Consider the following 27,266-nt stretch of genomic DNA (forward strand, 5'->3'; position numbering starts at 1 on the left):
ATATTTTGGTTGCCTTGGATTTGGTTTAATTTTCCTCAGCTTTAGCTTGAATTTGCATATGAGTAGTTGGTGGTCTGTTCCACAAGTGATCAAAAACAAAGAAACCAAAATTGTTTGAAAAGCTTTTGACTTAAACTTACTTCATTATTTAATCAAAAAAAGGTACAATACATAAATAGCATAAGTAGCAAAAGATACTCTACAAGTCACATGAATTAAATGAAACTCTTAATTTTAAAGGAATTAGCAGGCAAACAAACCCATTAGCAGGTCTCATCTTGCTTGCTCTTGTTGGGTACCATAGAATCAGAACCAACCAATAGCTAACCCTCTGGTGGGCTTTCAGAGGCAATTAGATAGCCCATCCTTCTCCCAGGAAGCAGTTGGTGTCCTCAAACCATGTGCCTTCAGAATTACAGCACACCTTTTTGCCACTAGGCCACCAGAGCTCTCTATCTTGCTTGGCTTACTGAAATTATAAGGAAATATGAATTTAAGGTCAAACCAAAAATGCTGCCCACTTAACCTGCTATATCTTGAGTTAAGGACAAATCCATTAGACCGTAAAGCCTACTGAACATTTCTGAGTGGGGTAAATCACTCTTTATTCCTCATTTGTCAGAGTTGAGCAAAAGTGTCATAAAAATGGGTGTTATATATAAATTATGTAACATCCTTTTAAAAAATCTGTTAGAAAAGTAGAACTTATAATGCACATTAGCACAAGTGTTAGGAACTCAACATTACACTACAGTGCACACATTAATATTCTAGAGAGAAGTGTTCCCTCTGGGAAACACTGATCTCCATCTGTCGCATGGTTTACAATGCGTATGTGAACGTAACAAAACAAAAATCAAATCAGGGAACCAAATCAAAATCAGTTGCAGAAAATGGAACTGGCTCACCCCTGTATTTCAGTAGATTATCATTATTTGTTCTTCTCTACTAATCCAAAAAAGTGTTTTGCATCACTTCTCGGCCTTTTGGCTAAGATCAAGTGTAAAAGTGTTTTGCTAATTATTCAGTTAACAGGATCTTCCATTACAAAAAAGCACCTTAATAAGTTCTATAAAAGTGATTCTAGGTAAGTTAATTATTTATCTTCCGAAAGTCATTACCATTAAGTTAATTCTGGCTCACAGCAATCTGACAGGATAACACAGAACTGCCCCGATACGGTTTCCAAAGCTATATATTGTTATGGACACAAAATTCTACATCTTCCTACCTCAAAGCCATTGGTAGGTTTGAACCTTTTGGCTAGTAGTCAAATACAAAAAGCACTGCGCCACCAGTATCCTATTTATCTCTCATACCAAGATGATTTATAGATTGTACTTTTAGTACTTATAAACAATGACCAAAACTGACCTAGACAGAAGAGTTCTTATGCTATCCTGGTTTTACCGCTACATTAGAAACACTGACAACAAAGAATTTTTCATCCTTATCAATTATTTGAAAAAAACCAAGTTATTTAGATAGACTTTTTTTTCATGGTTTTCTCCCCCAAAAAGCTCCAAGGTAGGTCTTCTGGCAGTAACAGTTGAACCTCATGGAATAAATTGTCAAATGTCCTGGAAAACTTCATACTTTAAGAAAGGCAAATATATTCAAAATAACCAAGATGTAACTTCTATTTAAAACAAAAATACACAATGCAAAACTGCTTACCCTGTTGCTAAGAACCTTCTGAACCGGTTCAGAGTCATCAAACACAACAAAACCAAAATTTGGTAACTTCCCACCGCTGTTAATTCGAAGTTCTACCACGTTTCCATAATCTGGAAGTAAAACACAACTTTCCATTAAACATTTGATGTGCCCTCTTCCATACTGTAGTTATTCACACATGTGGCTACTGAGTATTTCAAATGTTCCAAGTACAAAATGAGATGTGTCATAATGTAAAACTATAAATACAAAGATACAATATTAAAAAGGTAAGCTATATCAAATATATGGTGAAACAATGTTTTAAATTCATTAGGCTAAGTATCAATAAAATTAAATTTTGCAATTTCTTTTTACTTCTACATTACTCCTAGAAAACTTTGGCTCTCTTCTCATTTCTATCGGATAGCAGGCATTAGATAAATTCAACATGTAAAACTTAATATCCTACTTTGAAAGAAATCTTTGAGCTCCGACTTGTCCACTTCATGAGGCAGGTTGCCAATGAAGAGTTGGTGACTATCAGGGTGCCTCACAATTCTTCGAGGTTCAACCTCACCTTGCTCACCAGGCTCACGAACTTGAAAGTGAAAACAAATAATAGCAATTAAAGCCAATAGTTTTCCCTCCTCAAACCCTCAACATGAGAGAAGAAATCAAAGATGTTCTCACTTGGTCTAGGACCCCTCTGTGGAGGAATATTTATTCGTTGTTCTCGCACTCTTTGATCCCTCTGAGGCCTCTGCGGTGGAATCTGAGATTCAGGCTTGGTCTCCGGACGTGGCTGAAATTTGCATACTATTAACTTCTGTATGAAAACCAAAATGGTTCACCCTTTTTCTTCCAAAAAGTCTTAACAGTAAGATTAATAACAGTGAGCTAGAGAAAGACACTTCTCTCATAAGCAATCGCAAAAACCACCTCTCAACTAACTACCCAGTTCCACATTCTCTAAATCTCTGCAATGCCATAATCAAATTTATCTAATACACATTAAGAAACTATATTCTCACCTGTGAAGCTGGAACTTTAACAACATGAGGTGGGATCCCTGTAACTGGAACGGCTCCACTGGGCGGGAGATTCTTACTGGTCACAGATGCCCAAGAAAATGTCTAAGGGAATAATACCAATACTGAGTGATACAGCACATCCCAAAACAATAAAAAACAGCATTAACTGTAATTCACATAATACAAGCATCAAATTATCATTATTTCAATCAAGTTTTTAAGTATCTTAAGATTGTTCTCTTTTACTCTCCTGATAATTTAAACCCACAGCTATTGAGATGAATCTCACTCAAACAACCATCTATCCAACCCTCTGTAAGCAAAAGATTAGAGAGGATCTGTTTTGCAAGCAGTCTCCTCGCAAAGATTTTAAAAAGTCTCGAAATCAACTCAAGTACACTGCCATAATTTATTACTGAAATTCCTTAGGGACGAACATCATCAAGCATCAGGTAAGAAAGTAGAAGAGGTCAGGGAAGCTAAACTAATTTTTGTCATTAAAGTAGTAAATCCTTTACCAAGACCAGGTTTTCCTCTGATAATCTCCAACTTTCACCCTTAACACATTATTGTTGTTAGGCATCATCGAGTCAGGCACGACTCAAAGCAACCTTATGAGGGGAGCTCGGGTGGCCTAGTGACAAGAAGCTGCAACTACAATCCCAGAGGCTCACGGTTTGAATCCACCAGATGCTCTGCCGGGGAAGGAGGGACAATCTCCTCCTATACCAGTCAGATCTGATTTGACGGTACACTCACACACAAAAATAATAAAAGAATAATTTTTTTTAAAAAAAAAAGCAATCTTATGAACAAAAGATTTGAACCTAGTCCTGTCCTTCACCATCCTCACACTTTCTGACACACAAGAGCCCATTGCAGTGGTCACCCTATCAATCCACCTGGTTGAGGGTTTTCCTCTCCTTCACTGACCACCCTCCATCCTTACCAACATCATGTCCCTCCCCAAGGAATAGCACCTCCTAGCAGTAAGTCAAAGTATGTGAGTCAAAGCCTCATCATTCTTGCCTCTCAAGAGCACGCTGGCTGCACTTTCTCCAAGTCATCTATTTATTTTCTTGGCCATCCATGGAATGTTCAGTGCTCTTCTCCAACACCACAGCTCAAAAGCATCAATTCTTTTTCTGTCATTCTTATTCACTATCCAGGTCTCAGATGCATAGCTAGTAATCAGAAAGACCATGGCCTGAATCAGACGCACCTTAGTCCTCAAACTGACATCACTACTATCAATAATTTCAAAAGGTCCTTAAACTATAGATTTTCCCATTGCAATGCAGCTCCTTATTTCCTGACTGCTTGTACCAAGGTTGTTAATTGTAGATTCAAGCAAGATGAAGCTGCTGACAGTTTCAATCTCTTCTCCATTCATCGTGACACTTCTATTGGACCAGTGTTAAGAATCTTTTTTTTCTTGATACTGAGATGCAATCTATACTGAAAGTTGCATTCCTTGAGTTTCTGCAGCAAGTGCTTCAAATCATCCTCACTTTCAGCAAGCTTTGTCATCTGCATAATGAGTCTCCCTCCAATCCTGATGTCACACTCCTCCCTCTTCAGAATCCAGCTTCTCTACTTTAGATATTTTAAACCTCACACGTATATCAAAATCACAAAATCATACTATTTTATTCCCGTATTAATCTTCTATCTTTACTGCTACCACTCTAATCCAGCCAATAAACTTTTTCACCTAGAAGTTCAAGTTCTTTGTTATGTTCTACTGAGTTAGAACCAACTGAATGCTGTCCTAGCAGGTTCAGAGGCTGCCAATGCACAGGGAAAGACTACTCATCATTCTCCCACACAGTCTTTGGTAGATCTGATCAATCTGCCTTGAGGGTTTAGTACAACAACTCTTCCTTACCCTCTAGACCACCAGAAGTTCTTAGGTGGTGCAAATTTTAAAAAAGTCATTACCTTCTAAATGTATCCTCTTTCTCTTGGAATAGCAATCATCTTGTGAAATATTGACAACTCTTAGTCCCTTGTTCCAACTTTACTATTTATTCTGTATCTTGAATTCTCATCTAAACACACAAGAGTTCCTTCTGTTCTATTCCCATCTGACATATTCCTCTGCCTTTTCAATTGAGGCGATGCCTTTCCTGAATATTAAAACTCATACACCAGATGCTCTGCTGGAGAAGGAGGGGCAATCTCCTCCTGTACCAGTCAGATCTGATTTGACCGTACACACACACAAAATAAAATTAAAAAAAAGAAACAAACAAACACCGAACTCTATGAGGCATTCCTTTCAAGTTCTCCTGACAATTCTCATTTATAAATACCACTTAACACAGTAGGAAGTGAGTGATTAGCAACTCCTTCCTACTCAACTACTGCAGAAAACAAGAATTCTGTTTCACACCTAAAAAATGATTGACACGTAGCAAGCATTTGAATTAATTCAACCACTAAAGACAAATAACACTAGTAAAGCTCTAACCACAGAAATACAACATTAAAACATATTCCTTCCCCATAAGGTTAAGCTTAAATGTTCTACAAATTAACACCATGATGATGTCACTGTGAGGGACTCTCTAAGGCTTTATTCTTTCAGCAGTTTGGTTCTTCTACTGCTTATGTTATATGCTGTTACCTTCAGCTGGATTTCACTTTTTTTTAAAAAAAGGAAAAAATTCTGTCATTTTATTTTCAAGAGAAGATCTCTATTTGTTCCCATCCCAAAGAAGGGTGACCCAACAGTGTGTAGAAACTACAGAACAATATCACTGACTGCACATGCAAGCAAGATTCTACTGAAGATTATCCAAAAATGACCGGAAAAGCACATCAGCAGAGAACTGCCAGAAGTCCAGGTTGGGTTTAGAAGGGGTCATGGTACTACTGATATTGTAGCTGATGTTAGATGGATCTTAGTTGAAAGCAGGGAATACCAGAGGAATATTTATGTGTGTTTCATTGACTATGCAAAGGCATTTGACTATGTGGATCATAACAGACTGTGGCTGACTCTGAGAAGAATGGGTATCCCAGACACTTGATCGTGCTAATGAGAAACCTATACTTGGACCAAGAGGCAGTAGTCAGAACAGAGCAAAGAAACACTGCCTGGTTCAAAATTGGGAAGGGTGTACGCCAGGGATGTGTCCTGTCTCCATACCTTTTCAACCTGTATGCAGAACAGATCATCCGGGAGGCTGGGCTCTCTGAGGAGAAATGCGGCATCAGGACTGGTGGAAGTTTTATCAACAATCTGCGTCATGCAGATGACACAACCCTGCTTGCTGAAACTGAAGAGGACCTGAAGCGCTTGCTGCTGAGGGTCAGAGACTGCAGCCTTCAATATGGATTGAGGCTCAATGTCAAGAAGACAAAGATTCTCACCACTGGACCAATGGGCAGCATCAGGATGGATGGTGAAGAGATTTTACAGCTTTAGTTTGCTTGGCTCCACAGACAACACTCTTGGCACACCAGTAGCCAGGAAATTAAAAGATGTATTGCGATGGGAAAGGTTGCTGTTAGGGACCTCTCCAAAGTACTGAAGAGCAATGGTGTCTCTCTGGAGACTAAGGTGCGTCTGATACAGGCCATGGTCTTCGCAATCACTTGTTATGCATCAGAGAGTTGGACAATGACCAAGGAGACTAGAAGGAGAATTGATGACTTTGACCTGTGGTGCTGGAGAAAAGTACTGAGGGTACCATGGACTGCTAGGAAAACAAACAGATTCATCCTGGAACAGGTTAAACCAGGCGGCTCCTTGGAGGTAAGGATTCTGAGGCTCCGTCTAACATACTTTGGACATGTTGTAAGGAGGGACATGCATGGGAGGGTGAAGGGACAGCGCAGGAGGTGAAGGCCCTCTATGAGGTGGATTGATTCAGTGACTGGGGTAATCAGGATGGGTGTATCAGAGACAGTGCGGTTGGCACAGGACAGAGCAGAGTTTCGGGCTGTTGTACATAGGGTCGCTATGAGTCGCAAGCGACTTGAGGGTACATAACAACAACTATAAACTATGTAACAATATGCCATATTTTAAAGAAATTAGAAAAAATGAGGGATTATTAATATAGTGACACAACAGCACCTAAAATGGCTGGTCTACGTATTTTAAGTTTTCTTAGGAGGGAAAAAAGGTGAGTTTTGATTTTGGAAGACATATCACATAACACATAAGCAATTTCAGTATATGAAAATGTACTGACAAAGTTCAATGAAAAATAAGGAAACATTCTCAGAAACATTTTTTTAAAAAGGTGTTTCAACTTTTCCAAGAGGGTAGTGTACTAGGGGAAAAGAGTTGGGAGGGCAGAAAAATGCAACAATGAATGAATGGAAACCCAATGTCTCTGTAAATTTTCACTGAAATTAGTAATAAATTATAAAAAAAAAAAGGTGTTCCAGGGCACTCTGGTTGTCTAGTTGCAAAAAGCTGCACTGCATTCCCAGAGGCACACAGTTCTAATTCACCAGATGCTCTACTGGATAAGAAGGGGCAATCTCCTCCTGTGACAGTAATTTAAAAAAAAGAAAGAAAGGTGCTCCATACCCTCAAGTCTTCCTGAGCTGTCTGCACTATATCTGCAGGTGCTGGGGAAGAACTCTTCTGAGCATCCTCAGGAGCAGGTTCTTCTAATGCTGGCTCAGTCTTTTCTTCTTGGATTTCAGATACAGGTTCTTGCTCAGGTTCTGGTTCAGGTTCAGGCTCTGGTTCAGCAACAGGTTCTTCTAAATGTTCTTCTAAGTCATTGCTTTCAAAGACAAATTTGAGCTACATCATTCTGCTTCTACTAACAAATTATCATCATCTAATTAACAAGAGACCCAGACCCCAAAATAGCATCCTCTACTGAAAAAGATCCAAGAATCACACTCATTTATCTGAATATTAAAATCATATTTATATGTCTGAATATTAAAAAGAGTAATCTTTTTAAAAGCTCTCAAGAAGATCTCTGAACTAGCATCAAATTATAATAACCAAAACCATTATTTTTCTTGTAATTGTAATCTAAATCTCCCACCATACGAAATACACTGAGGAAAATGAGTCTCAGGGCCTGGGAACTCAGTTCCATAGTCTCAGGCAAAATCCAGGTCAACTAGCATAGTCAAAAGTGACAATATTCTAGCTATATCCTCAAATTCACTAGCTCTTCCAAGGAAGATGAGCAATCTCCACCAGTGCAACACAGTGCCTGTGAAAAGCTGGTTCTAACTCAGTACTTAACAAACTTCAGTAACAACAGGGATCAAAAAAACTTTCAAGCAGTACTATGTAATGTAATTACTGGTTTCATTCAAAGCAATCACAATAGAAGGTTACTGATAAGAGGGTAAGAAAACCATGAAAACAAAAGTAAAACTGTACTTTATTTAAAAAAACCACACATCAAACAAAACCTCAAATTCACTGAGGTCAAGTTTGGACTAATTCACAACAGACCATTGTCCACCTTTATCTCATAAAGCCAATGATGAATTAAATTAGAACTCCCTACCTTTGGGTTAACACCACAATGCCTAACCCACTTACAGTCATGAAAACTCCCTGTATTCAAGGTTAAGTGTCCTATAATAAAAAACAAGGAGCTCTGGTCACAGAGCCCTTGGCAGTTGCACTGCTAATCCATAAGTGGTTCCAAAGAATGGGCATATAGTCTCTTTGAAATTCTAGTGGCAAATTAGCTATGAGTAAGTTCTGACTCCAGAGCAATGAGTGAGAGAGAATAAAAACATACCAAGAATACTTGTTAAACCTAGACATACCACACCCCAAAATTCTAATCCACCAGCTTATCCTCATTCTACACCCACTGCTGTGAGCTGGAACCAGAGGACTATGACAGCAGATCCTAAGCAGAAAGACGGGTGATCCCTGCTAAGATTTACAACCTCAGAAATCCAAAGGAGGGATGCTGTGAGCTGGAGATGGTATGAAGTTGAGGAGATTCTAATCCAGTACACCTGATTAGCCCACATCTTTTAAAACACTTAAGAAATTAAGAGTGTCACGTAGCAACAAGTAAATATATATTTTTATCTCAAATACTTCTTTAAAAAAGAAGAGGGGGGGAAGAAAACCCTCTAATTTATCTCATTCCCCTTGTTTTCTGAATTATTAAAATTTTTTGCTATTTAAAAACAACTGAACATCTAGGGAGCAGTCAGAAAGACAGCTGCCCCTTTGCCTGTGACACCACATGTTCATCGGGAGCCCAGTGCTAAGCCGTTCTTAGATGATCTCCTTCTGGGTCATGATTTCCTAAAAAGCAGAGCAGCTCCCCTCACTGTGATCTATTCAAAGTCAGTCCTCGACACAAGGGTTTTAAAAAACAAAAACAAAGAACACTACTGAACATTTATACTGAGACTCTCATTAAGCATCTGTATATTTATATTTTTCCCCAAAGTACTTCATAAAAAATTAAATCAGACTTTTCTCAAAACCAACTGGTTTAGATACTGATTAGAGGAGTTCCAGTAGGGAGCCCTGGTGGTCTGGTTGGTTGTGGTCTATAGAGCTGGAACCGATCCATAGCTGATGCAATGGGTTTTCAAAGGCTGTAAATCACAAGCGAGGAGCTTGCCCATCCTTCCAACACAGAGCATCTGGTAGATTTGAATGGCATGCATTTGGCCTTGCAGCTTCTTGTGAACATAAGTTTTAAACAAAGCTAAAGGCGTTAACAAAAGGAACTGTGGTTAAAAATCAGCCAGTCACTCAAGAGAAGAGATAAGCAGCTGCCTCTCATAAAGTCTTGAAGACTCAAAACATGACAACAGGTCACAATGAGTAGGAATCAATTCTAAGCAGTTTGATTTGGCTTATCATTAAGGTGCCCAGGAGGTACAGGCCATCATTCCCTATTGGGTTGTTAAAAGTGGATCAATTAAAAAAAATAAATAAAATAAAATAAATAAATAAAAAGTGGATCAATTCTGTCAGACAATCTTGAGGATGAAGCAGCTCTGATCCCACTGAATACTTGATGGAGGTCATCATGAGTCGGAATGTGCTTGACAGCAGTGTTATTAAACACTGGGAGTCCTAGTGGCACAGTGTTGAACTACCAACTGAAATCAGTGTGAATCCCTAAATCACTCAAAATTGAGTCTACAGAAATGGTTTGATTTTTAACATGAAATAATTTTTTTCTATTTGTCAGGTGAGAGATAAATTTAAAAAAAAAGTTACCACACTATCAAATCAGTTCAGATATATGGCAACCCCAGGAGTTAGAGATGAAAACTTCAATATCTGCAAATCTTCATTAGAAGATCTACAGATCTTTGTAGAAGACGGTACCAGGGGAGGGTGAACTACCAGCTCAGAAATACTAAAAATCAAACCTTTCTTCAGAAAAATTACTTTTGTTTTTCAGGTAATTTTAAGAATACATGAACATTCAACACAGGGAAAGATGTATAAACAAAATTTTCCTCACCTGACAGTTTGATCGTAGAAAGTTCCAGCATCATCAGGTACCACTTCTGGTGTCTGCTGTCTTTCTTCTGGCTCCTCTACTTCTTCCTCAGATTCTAAGGGAGGGAAGAAAAAAGTTGGTGCTGTCTGAATTCACAAACATGCAATCATCACTCAGTAACCACACAAAAAATCATTCTGCCGAAACTAAACTCAAGGACTAAGTAAGTTCCTTATTTAAAAGAGTGTAGTAACTGTTCATAACCTCCGTATATCCTCCTATGCACCTCAAAATCCCTCTGGATTACTTATTATACCTAATAAAATGTAAATAGCACAGCACAGCCTTGCTTAGTCTTTTGCTTTAGTCTATTTAGCCATTTTCTCCATACCCAGATTATCTTCAATTCCTGGTTGGCTCACTCCAAACAGGGAGCAACTGTATTTACTTGCACAATATAGCTTCAGATCAAAAAAATCATAAGCAAAATACAAAACACATGGCATTACTATAGAGTCAGAACTGACTCAAAGTAGACATTTTATTAAGACTGCTGAGATTTTAAAAGTTGCACTGGAAGATACTACCTATTTCTCTCCTAAGGAGTCATGGTGAATTCAAACTACCAGAGAGGAATGACCAGAGCTCACAAAAGTTACCACTATCAAGAAAAATACACAAAGTTAAATAGGAAAATCTGGTAAATTAATGGTTGTGCATCAATTGTAGTGTTCTGTTTAACAACATGAATTCTGAAGTCATACAGCCAATCCAGCCTATGTAACTACTCCAAGTTGGAAATGACTCAGAGAAAAATGTCTCCATAGATCTGTGTGTTTCTCTGTATCCTGTAATTTAAGGAAATGGCCATCTCGACCACAGACTGTATTTTAAAAAACAGGTGTATAACAATCTGAAAAGTAATGTTTCCCTCCAGAAAAAAGTGTTACTGGTGTAATAATCTGTCCATTTGTGACCCAGGAGTTGGTACCTTCTACTCACAGCCATGAAATTGTAGCTGGCTAACCTGTTTGCTTGTAAATGGGGAGAAAAACTAAGAACCTTCACATGTCTTGACTGTTAAAATTTTTTTTTAAATCTATATTTAAGGTACTATGATGTCATTAAAGAAAATATTTAGGCAAGTAACTTACAAAATTCTTTTTTAACTACTTACCTTCCTGGGGTTCAGTGACAAAACCACCAAAGACTTCATCTTGGTATCTAAAGATATCATTGTGAACATAGAACTTGTTTGCAACAGAGCCCTGCAAATATCAGCAAGAGTTTCACGTATTTAGTATTTTCAAAAAGCCAAAACATTAGAGATATATTAGATTGAATGAATGGAAAAGCAGTAAGGAGGTGATTAATCCACTATTAAGGAAAAGGTAAAATAGCAAGGTACACAAGAATTACAGACAATATAATAAAGGCTAATAAATACTACTACATACACAAATTGGTACCAGTAGAAATAAGTGACAGGCAACACGAGAGGTATGTGCAGGCAAATCAGGCTATATATCCTCCATCGCACATGATAATAACCAACAAGTAACTCACTGACTGACTCACTGTCAAGTGAGAACTGACTCACAGCTGAACCTCCTGTGGGTTTTCAGAGTCTGTGAAGTGCACAAGAGGAGAGTGCCCATCTTTCTTCCATGGAACAGCTAGTGGATTCAAATAAGCGTCTTTAGGTTGGCAGCCCAAGTTCTTATCCACTAGGCCACCAGAACTCTCTGATTAATAAATAACTGCCTGTCCCAAAACAATACTACTAAAATTAAAGATCCTACTAAACACTATGGTTTTAATATAAGTGCACTCAAATATATTGTTTGCTCGAAATATTTATCCTTCACAACAGACTGATAAACTTTAGGATGCCACAGGCTGTACCTCAGAAAATAATTTCTTGAACCAGTATTTTCAACTGTAGTAGATTGTAGAGTAACTCAAAATTCCTAAAAAAGCTGTACCCAACAAGAACAGCCCTTTCTCAAGGGTAGTGTAGCATAAAAAGCTTGGTCCCCTAAGACACAATTGAGTCTAAATCTAGCTATGTCATTTACTAGCAATCCAGTTTCTGAATTTTCTTCATCTATAAAATGAAACAGAAAAATGAACCAGGAGTTTTGAGTATTAAATGATAGTTTATGCATAATACTAATCTGAGGTTAGAGTTTTCTTAACCCGTTGCCTTTGCCTTTGACTACCGTGCTTAGAAACACATTTTCTCATCATTTGTGGCAACGTGTTAAGAAGACAAAGAAACTAAGTAACTTATCATACAACAAGCATTGTTTGCATATTTATAAGTCAAGAACATACTAAAAGGACATGGATCCTTGTGTGAAGAGCTCACATTGGTCAAATATTGGGCATTTTAATTATCAAAATGTTAGTGATGGTAATTCATTTATTTTAATCAAGAGAGATGGGAAAAGTGCTACCACAGAATGCCCACTAACTTTAAGGATAAAGTTAAGATAGTCACCATTTGTAACCATCAGAGTAAGACTCAACATAGCAAGAATTATGGTCAAAGAAGGATAATTTTAAGAGAGCTATGGTGGCCTTGTGGCAAGAAGTTGTGCTGTAATCCCGAAGGTGCGTGGTTCAAATTTACCAGATGCTCTACTGGAGAGCTAATAAAGAATGCAGCAAAGTCACAGAGCATAACTAATACCAAAAATGTTATATGTCTGCGTATCAACTATGAACCATTTGAAAAAGAAAACAATTCCACCTACAAAAGCATCTGAATAAATAAAACTTCTAAGAATAAATTCATATAGGGAAGTGAAAGTCATCCCATGTTCATGAAGAGGAAGATGTAAGATTTCAATAGTACTTACTTACACTATATACACATCTCTAGTATATCCACACTTTTTGAATTTAATACATGTTTTACAGTCATGAAAGAAAATATCTAAGCACTCTGTTTCAGAGTATATAAAAAAAGAATTAAAAAAGATAAAGTAAATCCCAAAGGCACACAGTTCGAATCCACCATATGGTCCACTGGAGAAGGAAGGGTGATCTCTTCCTGTGCCAGCTGGATCTGATCTGATACAACAGTACACAAAAAAGGTAAGAGGGGGAACCCATAAAAGAAAAACTATACTCTTAGAAAAAAAACCTGGATATATATATATTTTTTTTTAAAAAAGGAGAGAAAATAGCTCTTAGGTATGGGGTACTGAGCCTCCTATTTATTCTTTCATTTTGAAATCACACAATAAAATTTTAAACTTAAAAAATATATATTCATGACCTTTCACTGCTTCTTTTTTCATCTATTTGATTACCATATAACATCAACAATCCCTCGTCAACATACCTCAGGAGCAAGAACAAATGTCTGCATGAATCTCCTTAAAGCTTGGTTGTTATTAGAGAGCAGCCCCATCACTTGGACCACCACGCCGTCATTTAAAGTAGCATGAGCATCAACATGACGAATCTTAGTGTGGCAATTGGTAAAGTTTTGTGACATCACCTTCCTATGGATTTCCTGAGGAAATAAGGCAAACGTGAGTATCTAAAAGCATGTTTCCACCTCAATTTTATGGATCAGTTTCTACAAACTTAATGCCCTAATAACGCTCAGCATACTTACTTTTTGTCCATAGACCGCATCTGCTGGTTTTCCATTTGAATCCAATCCTCCATGGACGTAAGAAGAATTCTTTCCATAAAATCTGTACAACAGGAAGATAATTTACTTGTTATAACTGAGTACCCTAACATCACAAATTCTTCATTTCAGACCTATCTGTCTCACTGGTCATAATCTTGAAAACGAGAATGTGTATCCCTTAGCATATTTGTATATAATCATCCATTCTGTATCTAGTACTCAGTCAGTATTCACAGACTGGGAATATATTATGTCAATGAAGCTGAATGCTATTTTACAAGTCAGGAAAGATGATTATGTTGAAAGTTCTTGTAGTTCATATCAGAAAGGCAATTCAAAGTAAAATAAAGTTCCTATTTAACCACAGAAAGAAAATAACATAAGTTAGGGCTATCAATCTTTCCCATCCAATCCTTTGCCTTCTTACATTTTGAGAAAGCACTCTGAGAATTCCCATTAAAACCCAGTAATTCACTGATATAATTTTAGGTATTTCTGACAACTATTTCTGACAGTTAAGCACTTCAGATTTTATTCCCTCTAACTTAAATCATATACATTCTCATTGGTTTTTTGTCTTCATCAGCACTATCACATGAAATGCACCAATTCAAAGATAATGGCTGTTATTTGTCCTAGTGATTAAGGCACCTTGGTGTAGTTCATTATTAACCCAAAAGCTGGCAATGTGAATTCACCAGCTGCTCCAAAGGAAAAAGACAGCCAATTTCTGGCCATAAACATTTACAGCTCAGAAACTCAATGGAGTCAGTCAGTTCTTAAAAGTGAAGAGAGACTCTAAAACTTAATCTTGAATGTAGAAAACCTAAAATGAAAGGAAGGAATGATAAAGAGTACTATGTAAGGCTAGAGTTGCAATCCTGAAAAATTCACTGGAGAAAATACTGAAAGAAGGAAGCGATGGAAGGAATAGAGAGTCACTCAACTGTACTAAGAGAGAAATGATCAATGCTGAACCTTTTCAGGAAATAGCATAAAATAAAGAACTAACAGTAGTAGAGGAGGAAGAAGTCAAAGCTGCACTAAGGACTTAGCAAAAAAATAAGGCTCCAGGAACTGATGAATTATCAACTGAGGTGTTTCAGTAAACACAGACAGCTCTGGAAATAGTAATTAGATATCTTCCAAAATTCTTGGCATAAACTATGTGGCCAACTGAAAAGAAGATCCCACCTACCAGTTCCCATTCCAAAAAAAAAGGAGGATCCAACAGAACTTAAACAATATCAAACAGATTATTAATATCAAACTGGATCAAGACATTAACAGGTAACTGGCAGAAACATGAATTCAGAAGAGGCCTAGGAAAAAAAGGGTCCTTGCTGAGAGAATATCAGAAAGATGTTTACTTATGTTTTACTAATTATGGCACTTATAATGTGTATAATAAATTATTGATAACAGTGAATAGAACAGGAATCTGGACCACTTAATTCTGCTCATGGGCACTGGTGGGGTAGTCCACAGGGCCCATGCACTAAAAACCCAAAAGCAATTGGAATCCACGGCCAACTCCAAGGGAGGAGGATGAGCAATCTCCTCTCATGCAATTAATAGCCTTTTCTGCTGAATAATCACCTATGCAACAGTTCTGGCTCAGTGAAAATGCATTAAGTTGGTTATCCGTGCTCATGATGAACCTGTAAGTGAACGAAGAAGGACGCAAAAAGAACTGTATAGTTTAAATCAAGAAAGGTGTGTATCAAGGTTGTATCCTTTTACTGTATCATTCAAAATGTATGATGAGCTAATAATTCAAGAAGCTGAAGTATGAAGAATATGGCATGAGAACTGGAGAAAAGACTTATCAACAACCTGTTACAGAAAGGATATAACTTTAAAGACATAAAAGACTATCAGTCTTCAGCATAGATTACATCTCAAGGTGAAGAAAATGAAAATCCCCAAAACTGGACTCACAGGCCATGATAAATGGAAAAAGGTTTTGCACTGACAAAACCTTCATCAAGGATCTCCTTAGAAGTAGATGTTTGAAAAGCAAAGTGCCTGAATGATCCAAGCCATCGTATTTCAGACGCTTCACATACATATGGAACATGGACAATGAATAAGAAGCCTCAAGAACAGATTCTTTTGAATTGTGGTTAAAATGAAGAGTTATTGTTGTTGCTATGTGCCATTGAGCCACTTGTGACTCATAGCAACCCTTTGAACAAAAGCCCTAAACTCTGCTCTGTCCTGTGCCAACCGCACTGTCTCTGACATTCCCATCCCAATTACCCCAGTCACTGAATCAATCCACCTCATAGAGGGCCTTCCCCTCCTGTGCTGTCCCTCCACCCTATCAAGCATGTGTCCCTCTCCAAGAACCAGTCCCTCCTTACAACATGTCCAACATATGTTAGATGGAGCCTCAGAATCCTTGCCTCCAAGGAGCAGCCCAGTTTAACCCTCTCGAGGATGAAATCTGTTTGTTTTCCTAGCAGTCCATGGTACCCTCAATACTCTTCTCCAGCACCACAGCTCAAAGGCATCAATTCTCCTCCTATCCTCCTTGGTCATTGTCCAACTCTCTGATGCATAACAAGTGATTGCGAAGACCATGGCTTGCATCAGATGCACCTTAGTCTCCAGAGAGACACCACTGCTCTTCAGTACTTTGGGGAGGACTTTCCCATCGCAGACTAACAGCAGACTTTCCCATCGCAATACATCTTTTAATTTCCTGGCTACTGGTGCCAAGAGTGTTGTCTGTGGAGCCAAGCAAACTAAAGCTGTAAAATCTCTTCACCATCCATCCTGATGCTGCCCATTGGTCCAAAGGTGAGAATCTTCGTCTTTTTGACATTGAGCCTCAATCCATATTGAAGGCTGCAATCTCTGACCCTCAGCAGCAAGCGCTTCAGGTCCTCCTCAGTTTCAGCAAGCAGGGTTGTGTCATCTGCATGATGCAGATTGTTGATAAAACTTCCACCAATCCTGTTGCCGCATTTCTCCTCATAGAGCCCAGCCTCCCAGATGATCTGTTCTGCATACAGGTTGAAAAGGTACGGGGACCGGACACATCCCTGGCATACACCCTTCCCAATTTTGAACCATGCAGTGTTTCCTTGCTCTGTTCTGACTACTGCCTCTTGGTCCAAGTATAGGTTTCTCATTAGCACAATCAAGTGTCTGGGATACCCATTCTTCTCAGAGTCAGCCACAGTCTGTTATGATCCACATAGTCAAATGCCTTTGCATAGTCAATGAAACACACATAAATATTCCTCTGGTATTCCCTGCTTTCAGCTAAGATCCATCTAATGGGACTCCCATTCTTCTCTCAGTCAGCCAGTTTGCTATGATCCACACAGTCAAACTTAATACATATCATGGATTACCAAGAAGCAAGGATGGTTAAATTTCCTCTTACGTGCTTTAGGTATGTTGTCAGGAAGTGCAGTCTCAGAAATAAAGAAATCACACTTGGAAAAATAAGTCAGCAAAATAGAGTATGATCCAAAAACAAGATGGACTGAGACAGTGACTGCAGAAATGAGCTTGGAGGAGATTAAGACATAACCAAATTAGAAATGATAATATGTGACAGAAGGTGATAAGGAGTAAGTCTTAGATCAATAAACGATAATACTAGTTTTAAAACTATCACTACCTTATTCTAACAAGTCTGTAAAAATATTTTTTAAATGATATAGCACTTTAATAAGGAGAGTAACTGAAGCAATCTACCTATCTACCAACAGGGGATTAAAAGATGTCTCTACAATAAAAAACTGTGGTCATTACAATTAATACTCCAGAAAGACAACTTCAGACTAACAAGGTGAGAGAGAGAAAAAAAAAAACAACACCCCACACCTAACTAAAGCCAATATATATGTACGGATAAATAGCAAAAACTGTATGGAGTAGCACTACTAGAGTTATTTCTCTCAAAGAATTTTTTAAAGCATACACATTCTTCTCAATGCCTCCTTACATACACTCACTAAAAACAACATAAAAGTAAAAGCATTATTTGTATTTTCAGATGCTACTCTCTGGAAATAAATTTAAGTCTTAAATAAATTTAAATCACTGTGACAGTGATGTGCCAACGTGGTAATGGGTACCCATGGTGGACAGTGTTGGCTGGAGCTTCCCGACTAAATCAAGCCTGGAAGCAGGAGCAGCATCCACTTCTGAAATGGCTTGCCTCCGGAAACTCTATGTACAAATAGTGCTCAGGCCTTTCATTCATAGGGTCGCTATGAGTCGTCTATGACTCGACCGCACCTAACAACAATATAATTTTTAAGTTCTAAATGCTTTTAAAAATGGTGCCAGCAATCATGAGCTTAAGCACAGGATGGTGAAGGACTGGGAAGGTTTTCTTTCTGTACTGTACAGGGTAGCGAAGGGTCAGAACCAATTTGATGGTACCTAATGACAACATGCAGCAACCTTATAAGGCATGTAACAAAGAACGGGAAAAACTTTAAAGTACCCACTTAGGAACCAGAATTAAATGGCACAAAATTACCTGTGTAGCATATCCGGGGCTTGATTCAGCAATGTGTAATACTGTCTCACAAATTCCCGCCCGACCAGCAGGGGACTAGGCTTCTCCATAACCATTGCTTTGGTCAATTCAACCTGATTGGGAGGTGGGAGGGAAGCCAACAAAAACAGGTCAAGTATGTCCAACGTGAAAGATCAAAACACAAGGGCAAAGAAATCACAAAACAAAGGCCAAATCTCATTAATGGGAATAAACTCAAACATCAAAGCCATTTCAACAATTCTTAGTTTTATCTAAACTAAACTCAAACCAATTAACATTTTATACACTTAAATTTAATGTAATCAAATTAATACATAGAGGAGAAAAAAATATTGCCCAAAATTTATCATTAACTCCCAATTGTCCATTTTGTTAACAAGATGGAAATCACACAATCGAAGTGAGCTTTGGTGGCCTAGTGGCAAGAAGCTGCACTGCAATCCCAGAGGTAAGCAGTTTGAATCCACCAAATGCTCTGCTGGAGAAAGAGGGGCAGTCTCCTCCTATAACAGTTAGGTCTAATTTGATGGTACACACACAAAATAAAATTTAAAAAAAGGGAAAAAAACCAAAACATTCAATGGAATGTCTTTCCAATATACATTCTACTGGACTATATAAATTATAAAACCAATTTAAGAGTACTGTAGTTTTAAGGACTACTATTATCGTTGGGGACCAATGAGTTGAATGTGACTCACAGTAACCTTATGTGTAACAGAATGAAACACTGCCAGGTCCTACACCATCCTTACAATCATGGCTGTGTTTCAGTCCATTGTTGCTGCATCTGTCAATTTTACTGAAGGTCTTTCCTTTAGTTCACCAAACCTAACATTCCTCCCTATATTCTAGTAGCTCTTGATAAAGTATATGAGACCTAAGTCTCACCATCCTTGCTATACAAGAACCTTCTTAGTATACCTCTTCAAAGACAACTGTTTCTTCTTCTGGCAGCCCATACTATATTAAATATTCTTCACTAGCACCATAGTTCAAAAGCATAAATAATTTTACCAGTTTCCTTAGCAATATGAGGCAACTGAAAATACAAGGGTCAGGCAGACATTAATCCTCAAAATGGCACCTTTGTTTTATAACATTTTAAAGTTTTTTGCAGATCTGCCCAATACATTGTTTTTCTTTGCTACTGATACCATGAGTGTTGACTGGCTATCCAAATAAAATAAAATCCTTCTATCTTCTTTATCTTGACATTGCTTACTACTTCAGCTACAAGAAATATAAACACTAAGTAACAGCTTTAGAGGAAGCTTTTCCATCTGCTGTAAAAGCAGCTTTACTCAGCCTGTGCTTCCTGGTCCTGGTTCCTTCGAAGCTTTTCATGTGTCTTGGTGTCTCTTAACCACTTCTGCTTTTTCTTAGCTTGCCACTTAATCCTTTTATTTCTCAAAAAGATATTAACTCAAGATGTATTCTACGTAGAACCCAAATAGGAGAACCACAGGCATAAAAGATAGAATACAAATTATTAGTTCATCTTATAACAAGCCTATAAGTAGCTTAAAATTAAATGGGGGAAGTAAGATGTTTCTAACAACAAATAATTCCTCAAAACACTTAAAACCAAACTAGTTGCAATCAAATCAATTTCAACTTACAGTAAGGCTAAGATAACACAGAACTGTCAAGCGTTTCCAAGGCTGTCTGTAAACTTTATGGAATCAGACCACATCTTTCTCCCATGAAATGGGAACTAATGGCTTCTATCTATAAACCTTTCCATTAGCAACCAAGTGCTTAACCACTATACCATCACAATTCCTAAATAATTCCTGCTGATACATTCCAATGAGTTGCCTCTAATAGTGACCCTGTGTACAAAAGAACGCAACACTGTCCAATTTGGCACCCTTCTCACAATCCCTGCTGTGTTTAATGCTTCTCCTGAGGGTCTTCCTTGTCACTGGTCTTCTATTTTATCGAGCTCCATGCCCTTCCTTAGGGATTGGCTCCTCTTGTTAATATGTAAAACAAAAGTTTCACCATCCTCACTTATAGGAAGCATTACCCTTTCAAAGTACCTGGTATACTGCAAGTATTCGAGTATACTCACCCATTGTAAAATAGAGCTTTCAGGAAAAAATCTGCTATAAGGTAATCCAACTTTCCCTTTGAGGAGATAAAATCAAGCCTAAATTTAGCCATAAAAGAATACATACAAGGAAAAACTGATCTGGACGTCATCCTGTCCTGTCTCATCCTCACTATCTTTGCCACATTTGAGTCTGTTATATTCACTGTCTTTGAGTGTCTTCTTCTCTTTTACTGACCCTCTGTGTTTCTCAGAATGGTGTCTTTTTCCAAGAACTGTTATGTGTCATTGAGTCAAGTATGACTCATAGTGACTTATAGACAAAAGATCTGAACCCTATCCTATCCTGCACCTCTCATCAACTCTGACATACTTGAGTCCATTGTTGTAGTTGCTGTGTCAATGTCACTGAAAGCCTTACTCTTTCACTGACCTTCCACCTTTCCTAACAGAATTTCCCTTTTCAAACAATATATTCTTTTAGCAACAAGTCCAAAGTGTGTGAGATCAAGTTTCACCATCTTTGCCTTTATGAAATACTGTGGCTGTACCTTCTTCTCCAAGACAGAACTGTTTGTTCTTTTGGCGACCCATGGAACAGAACTCTTCTCCCACACTACAACTCAAAGTTATCAATTTTCTCCCCGGTCATCTTTATTCATTATTCTGCTCTCAGACTCATAAGAAGTGATTGAAAAAAAGCATGGCTTAAATCAGGCAAACCTTAGTCTTCAAACTGACATTCCCAGTGAGTTCCTGACTGCTGCTGTCAAGGGTGTTAATTGTGGATCCAAGTAAGATGACATCAAAAACAATTTCAATCTTTTCTCTACACATGGTAATACTGCCTAAGAGTCATGATTTTTTTTTTAATATTAATGTTTTCTATTCCTTTCACAGAGTATTTTTTTTAAATAAAATTTTTATTTTATACTAAAAAAAGGATATATACAAACTTAGTTACAGATTCAAGCTTGGCTGGTCAATTTCTGAAGTAGTCTGTGCTATACTCATGTGGTATACTCTCTGCATTTAATTTTTACTAAATCTCCTATTCATATCATTATCATTTACCAACTGCTCCACCCAAATCCAAAGGCCTGTTTCTTCACTTTCCCCAAACCAGTTATCACATAGTATTAAGAGGAGTCCTGCTGGTACACTGTATAACACACATCAGCCTGATAACCAACAGGACAGCAGTTAAGAATCTACCCCAGGTGATGTGAGGGAGAAATTGGACAGTCTTTCCCATAAGACTTTACAGCCTTATAAATCCTACAGAGGGAGTTCTGGTTGGTAAGGAGTTGCGCTGCCAACTGCAGGCAGTTTGAATCCCCTAGACACTCTGTAGGAGATGTACGGGCAATCTCCTCTCATGTGATTTACTGTCTCTGAAAACCTGCTGGAGGGTCAGCTCCAACTTGACAGTACATCACAACAAACCCTACAGAGTTACTATGAGCCAGAATCAACTAACTCGAAGTGCGCATTCTGGAGATCAGTAAGATATAACGTCTCAATCATACTGAGAGTAGTCTGTTTGCAGATATGATTGCCTACGGAATGATTCTTTTCAAGAACTTGGATCCTGAACCTTAAACAGGCATACATACACAAAGAGACATGATCTGAGACAACTATTTCTTAAGCTCTTAGCTAAAAACTTTCTAATGTTCTTCAGAAAATCTGGATATTAGCTACGATTTGGTAGTTTCTCACCTTGAATTCCAAGTTTTAAGACCTTCCATTAGTCTACTGAAGCAATTTCTTTACATTTTCACGTACAATTTTCTTTCTTAAAACTGGCATAGACATTCTAATTAAAATCCAACATTTAATTCAATCCACTTAATTCAATCTCAGATGAAAGCAGTAACTAAATCAGTGTTTATAACATGACTAGTTTCAGAACTGGTGCATGTCTCTCTAAAGTCTTTAGAAATAATTAAAAAATAAAATTGTTATTTTCATTCCTTTAGACTGCATTTAAGGAGTTCTATTAGCACAATGGCTTGAACTCCTCCAGCAACTCTGAGAGAGCTGGAGATGAAAGTCACAGTTAACTTAAGAAATGCCATAAAGCACATCTGTCATATGTAAGAACTAGGAGTTGAAAATCCACACAGCAGTACCTAAAACAAAGGTTGTACATATATTTTTCTTAAGAGCAATTTAAAGAGGGAGCTCTGGCGGCCTAGTGGCAAGAAGCTGCACTGCAATTCCAAAGGAGTGCAGTTCGAATCTACCAAATACTCTGCTGGAGGAGAGGCAATCTCCTCCTTTGCCAGTCTGATCTGATTTGATGGTACACAAGAAAAAAAGAGAGAGCAATTTAAGGTGAAATCTTCATAAAGAAAAAAAAAGGAAGGTATATATATCAGGCAATATATATAAATAACAAGTAAGTTATTTTCTTTTTTGTTAGTACTGTTGTTAGGTACTATGAAGTCAGACCCATCCCCAGCTGACTCTCCAGCAGGTTTTCAAGAGGGGGATAAAATGCACCAAGAGGAGGCTGCTCATCTTTCTCCTCCAGAACAGCTAGAAAATTCAAAACGCTGTGTCTGTGGGTTGGCAGCACAACTTTTTACTAGGCCACCGGACTCTTAATCCCAATTACCAAACTAGACTAGTAACAGCAGCCTAACCTTTATTACTATGAAGTCGAAAGTGTATTTTCACATTTCGTCAAATACTACTCATCACATCCAAGATTCCTATAATAAAGGATTAAAATTCTCTATGAAAGGTAAAAATTATTTCAACATATTTGAGTTCAACTCTTCCTTTCTCCTGTAATATCACATAAACCAAATCAGTAGTCCTATATGAAAAGACTAAAAAAGTTATTGTTGATTCAGTGACATTTTATTTCACTTCACAGCATTTCAATAAAGTCAGAATGTAACATTTAAGCATATTTATTCACAAAACTGATCTCAATCTCCTTTGTGAGTTTTCTTCATCAACTGTTTTACCAGGAAAACTAGTCAAAAGTATTAGTATCATTCACTAAGTTCACAAACATTAACTTTCTTCATTAAGTATTTTAATAACTTACATTTATTGACTTATCCTTGTTTCTAAGGAGCACTCTAGTTGTACTTTTTCCATAAAGATATATGTTTGGTAGGCCATGGAATCATCTGTAATTGCTTATATTCACAGGAAAATATATGAAAGGGTATACCTCTTTTAACAGTCTTAATACAGTAAAATAACAGCTCATACTTTAAAAGTGATTTAAAAAAAATATCAATAGTGTACAGGGGGAGGGGTGGGTAGGGAGAAAAATGCAACAATGAATGAATGGAAATCCAGTCTGTAAATTTTCATTGAAATTAATAAAAAAAAAAGAAAAATAAAAACAAAACAACAAAAAAACACCACAACTCAGGTACCATCCTTCAAACTTGAAACTGAGTGTCATCCCCTAGGGATCCCCTTTAAGCCAAACAAAATTGTTGTTAGATGTCATTGAATGAGAGACCAAAATTCATAGTGATGCTATGAACCAACCACTTTGTGCTATCCTATACCATCTGCATAGTATCTGCCCCTTTCAAGACAACTAACTGTCACAGACACTGAGACTGTAATGTCTTCTTTTTCTCTGATATTCCATCTTTTCCAGCATGTACTCTTTTTCCAAGGACTGGACTGCCCTAACAACAAGATCAAAGTATCATCATCACTGCCTCTAAGAACACGCTGGTTATACTGCCTCCAAAACAGATACGTTCTTTTCTAAGTCCATGGAATATAGACAGGCCTACAGAGCTATGCTGTTAACCCAAAGGCAGAGATACTCTGGTGATTAGAATCCAGTAGTGGCTTTGAGGGAGAAAGATGAGCAGTATACTCTGGTGCAATTCACAGACTCTGAAATTCACTGAATGGTCAGCTATGAGTAGTTTCCAATGCAACAGCAGAGCTGGTGAGTTTATAAACAGTAATACCTAATAGGAACATACTCCAAAGAGAAATCAACCCAGGCCAAAAGAGCAGTATAGTATTTACTCAAAAATCACAGTTCAGAAAGCAAGATGGGGCCTAAGGGGAATGGTAACCTAGGTCTGAACTGGGAGAAGTGTTACACTGGAGGGACTGCAACTAATGTACCAGAAGCTCCCTGTTAGGGAACAAAAGGTACATATATAAATTGCTGTTAAATTTCCACCCAAAGCAAAACCAAAACTTAACCCAATCTCAACCACCACACAAATGTATCATATAATACAAAAAATCAGTACTTGGATTTATTATTTCTATACAAGTCAGTAAGCTCAATACTCATGAGAAAAAAAGGCAGTGGGCAAGTGAAAACAAAAAAGACTATCTCACCAAATAACAAGCAAAAACCAAATTAAAACCTTTCATATGTCTCTCATCAAACCTCCCCCTTGCCAAATTATTCTAATTGTAATCAGGAGCAAACAATGGAAAAGAACTTTGAAGACTTACTGGGAAGAAATGCCCAGTGACACGAGAGTACAGAGCAATTACCTAAAAATTAAAAATATTTTAACAATTAACCTGGCAATTGTTTTGTAGACATATGCATTGCTTCTTCCATGGAAGGAAAAATTACTGCAACTTTATCTCCAAAATACAAGACAAGAGCACGAGCAGAGAGAGACCCTCAGTTGCTGGAGAGCACTTGCCCCAACTTGATACTCCCCCAACACTGAGAATCTCACATCCCTGAAAGTTTCCATCCAGTCCCCCCGAGAAAGGGGAGGGTCTTGGCGAGCCCATCTTGTCATGTACCATCAATAAAGAACACTGTACTCAGTTACAAAAAATAAGTAAAAAATATAAGATGGAAAAATATTTTTAAAAAGTAAAAACTGCTGGGAATCTACATAGCCATCAAAAGGGAAACAGATAAGTTGTAATTAATTCACACAGAAAAATCACAGACACTATTTACATTTTTTTAAAAGATCCAAAACACAGACCTATCAGTAATTACACTGGGTTCACTGCAGTGAATTGAGCCGTGTACTGGCAAACAGAATTGCTCTATAGTTAACTATTTATTGCTGAATTGTCTCCAACTCAGTGGCCACAAGCACAACAGAATGAAACTTGCAACCACTGTGCCAATTCATCTCCTTTAGCGGGTCTTCCTTTTCTTCATGGAACCTTTCACTTTTCCAAGGATGGCACTCTCTTCCAAGGAGTGATTGATTCTCATGATTAAAAACGCAAAATACTATCATAACCGACTGACAGATAACACTCCAATGGCATCTAAGGCTCAAAGTCTCAAAGGAAATTTATCCATTTTTCTCCCAAGGAGACATTCTTGGATTCAAATTATCAGAGAGGGACCAGCTTTGGAATAGCCGACTATGCCACCAGAGGTCCTTTTGTTAAAAATATCAAAAAACTATAGTATCTGGATGTAAATACAGATAAACACATCAATAGAACAGACTTAAAAAAAAAAATCTTTAAAAAAAAAAAAAACAAACAACAAACACCAAAACCACAATACCAGTTGACATATTTCAACAAACAGATGCTTCCCTGGATGTGCTCACCACTTTTGTGCCAAGAAATCTGGAGGACAACTGCAAGGACAACTGACTGGAACAGAGCCATATTTATTCCCATTCAAAAAGGTGACCTGACAATGTCGAAATTATCCTACAGTGTCACTTATATCACACACACAAGCAAAATCCTGCTAAAGATTATCCAGAAACTGGAACAGTATATTGGCAGAGAATTAAAAGAAATACAAGCAGGGTTTAGAAGAGGTCGTGGCACTAGGGACATTACCACCAATGTCAGATGGATCTTGGCAGAAAGCATAGAGGACCAGAAATATGTTTCACTGTGTGGATCACAGCAAATCGTGGCTAACCTTGAGGAGAATGTGAATCCCAGAACACTTGATCGTGTTTATGAGAAACCTATCTTTCATTAATGTCTTGTCATTTCCCTGCGTAGACTTATTTGCAGACATTTTCTTTGATTAGATATTGTAAATGGTATTATTTACCTAATTTCTTATTTCTCATTGATAATGTATGTAGATTCAAGTAACTTTGTTGATCCTGTACCCTGCCAACTTTATTAAATTCATTAGCTCAAAAAGTTTTCTTAGATTCTTGACATTTTCCCTATATAAAATCTTCGTTTTTTTTCTAACTGGGTAGCTTTTTGTTTTCGTTTTGTTACAGTATTTCCATTGCCAGATTTCTAACACACTGTTGAATATAAGTGGTGACAGGAGGCACTCCTGACTTGTTCCTAATTTTAAGGGGTAGGTTTCATTCTTTCTGTATTAAGCACAATGTTGTAGTCTTGCTGTGTATGCCTGGAGCAATAATGACTTTTTCTTATATTCCAATGTTATTAGGAGCTTAATCAATAGAGTGTTATCTTTTAAAAAAATTATGTATTGACATATAACTGGAAAGCAAATTTTCAACAAAAGTAAAATGGCAGTTGACTAAATAAAGAATACTTATTACCAAACAAATCAAGTCTGACCAACAGCAACTCTCCTCTAGGTGTCTCTACAGAAGCAGGCTACCATCTTTTTCCCATATAATTTGGTGGAATCATACTACCAACTTTTTTGTCCTCAATTCAATACTACAAATATTCTTCAACAAACAATGCTAGGAATGAGTATATGGAAAAAAAAAATACCTTGACTTACACTTTACACCATACGCAGCATACCCTCTTGTACTTGGCTCTGCAGAGTGTGTTTTCCTTTTAATAAACTAGGGTCTGTAAAGTATCTTTTACAACAGCCATGTGCTCACTTCACATCTGTGTCACATTTTGGTAATTCTCACAATATTTCAAACTTTTTTTTTAAATTAAATTTTATTCGTTTTAATGAACATTTACAGAGATTTTGGGTTTTCATTCATTCATTGTTGCA

General features: G+C 37.5%; 1 protein-coding gene across 1 annotated transcript in view; it reads right to left on the reverse strand.

Annotated features, from left to right (window-relative positions):
• Positions 1-27,266, reverse strand: part of G3BP1 (GTPase activating protein (SH3 domain) binding protein 1) — a 44,750-nt gene that overhangs the window by 6,910 nt on the left and 10,574 nt on the right. Inside the window, exons 2-11 of the mRNA XM_006893679.1 lie at positions 18,277-18,389; positions 13,749-13,830; positions 13,470-13,643; positions 11,295-11,385; positions 10,139-10,232; positions 7,240-7,441; positions 2,691-2,792; positions 2,350-2,461; positions 2,129-2,257; positions 1,678-1,787 (exon numbers count right to left, since the gene is read on the reverse strand). Coding sequence (XP_006893741.1) covers positions 1,678-1,787; positions 2,129-2,257; positions 2,350-2,461; positions 2,691-2,792; positions 7,240-7,441; positions 10,139-10,232; positions 11,295-11,385; positions 13,470-13,643; positions 13,749-13,830; positions 18,277-18,371 — 1,191 coding nt within the window. The 5' untranslated portion in view covers positions 18,372-18,389. The remainder of the gene's footprint in view (positions 1-1,677; positions 1,788-2,128; positions 2,258-2,349; positions 2,462-2,690; positions 2,793-7,239; positions 7,442-10,138; positions 10,233-11,294; positions 11,386-13,469; positions 13,644-13,748; positions 13,831-18,276; positions 18,390-27,266) is intronic.

This window comes from Elephantulus edwardii, unplaced genomic scaffold, assembly GCF_000299155.1.
Source record: "Elephantulus edwardii isolate Elephantulus edwardi_28Jun2011 unplaced genomic scaffold, EleEdw1.0 scaffold00130, whole genome shotgun sequence".
NCBI lineage: Eukaryota > Metazoa > Chordata > Mammalia > Macroscelidea > Macroscelididae > Elephantulus > Elephantulus edwardii.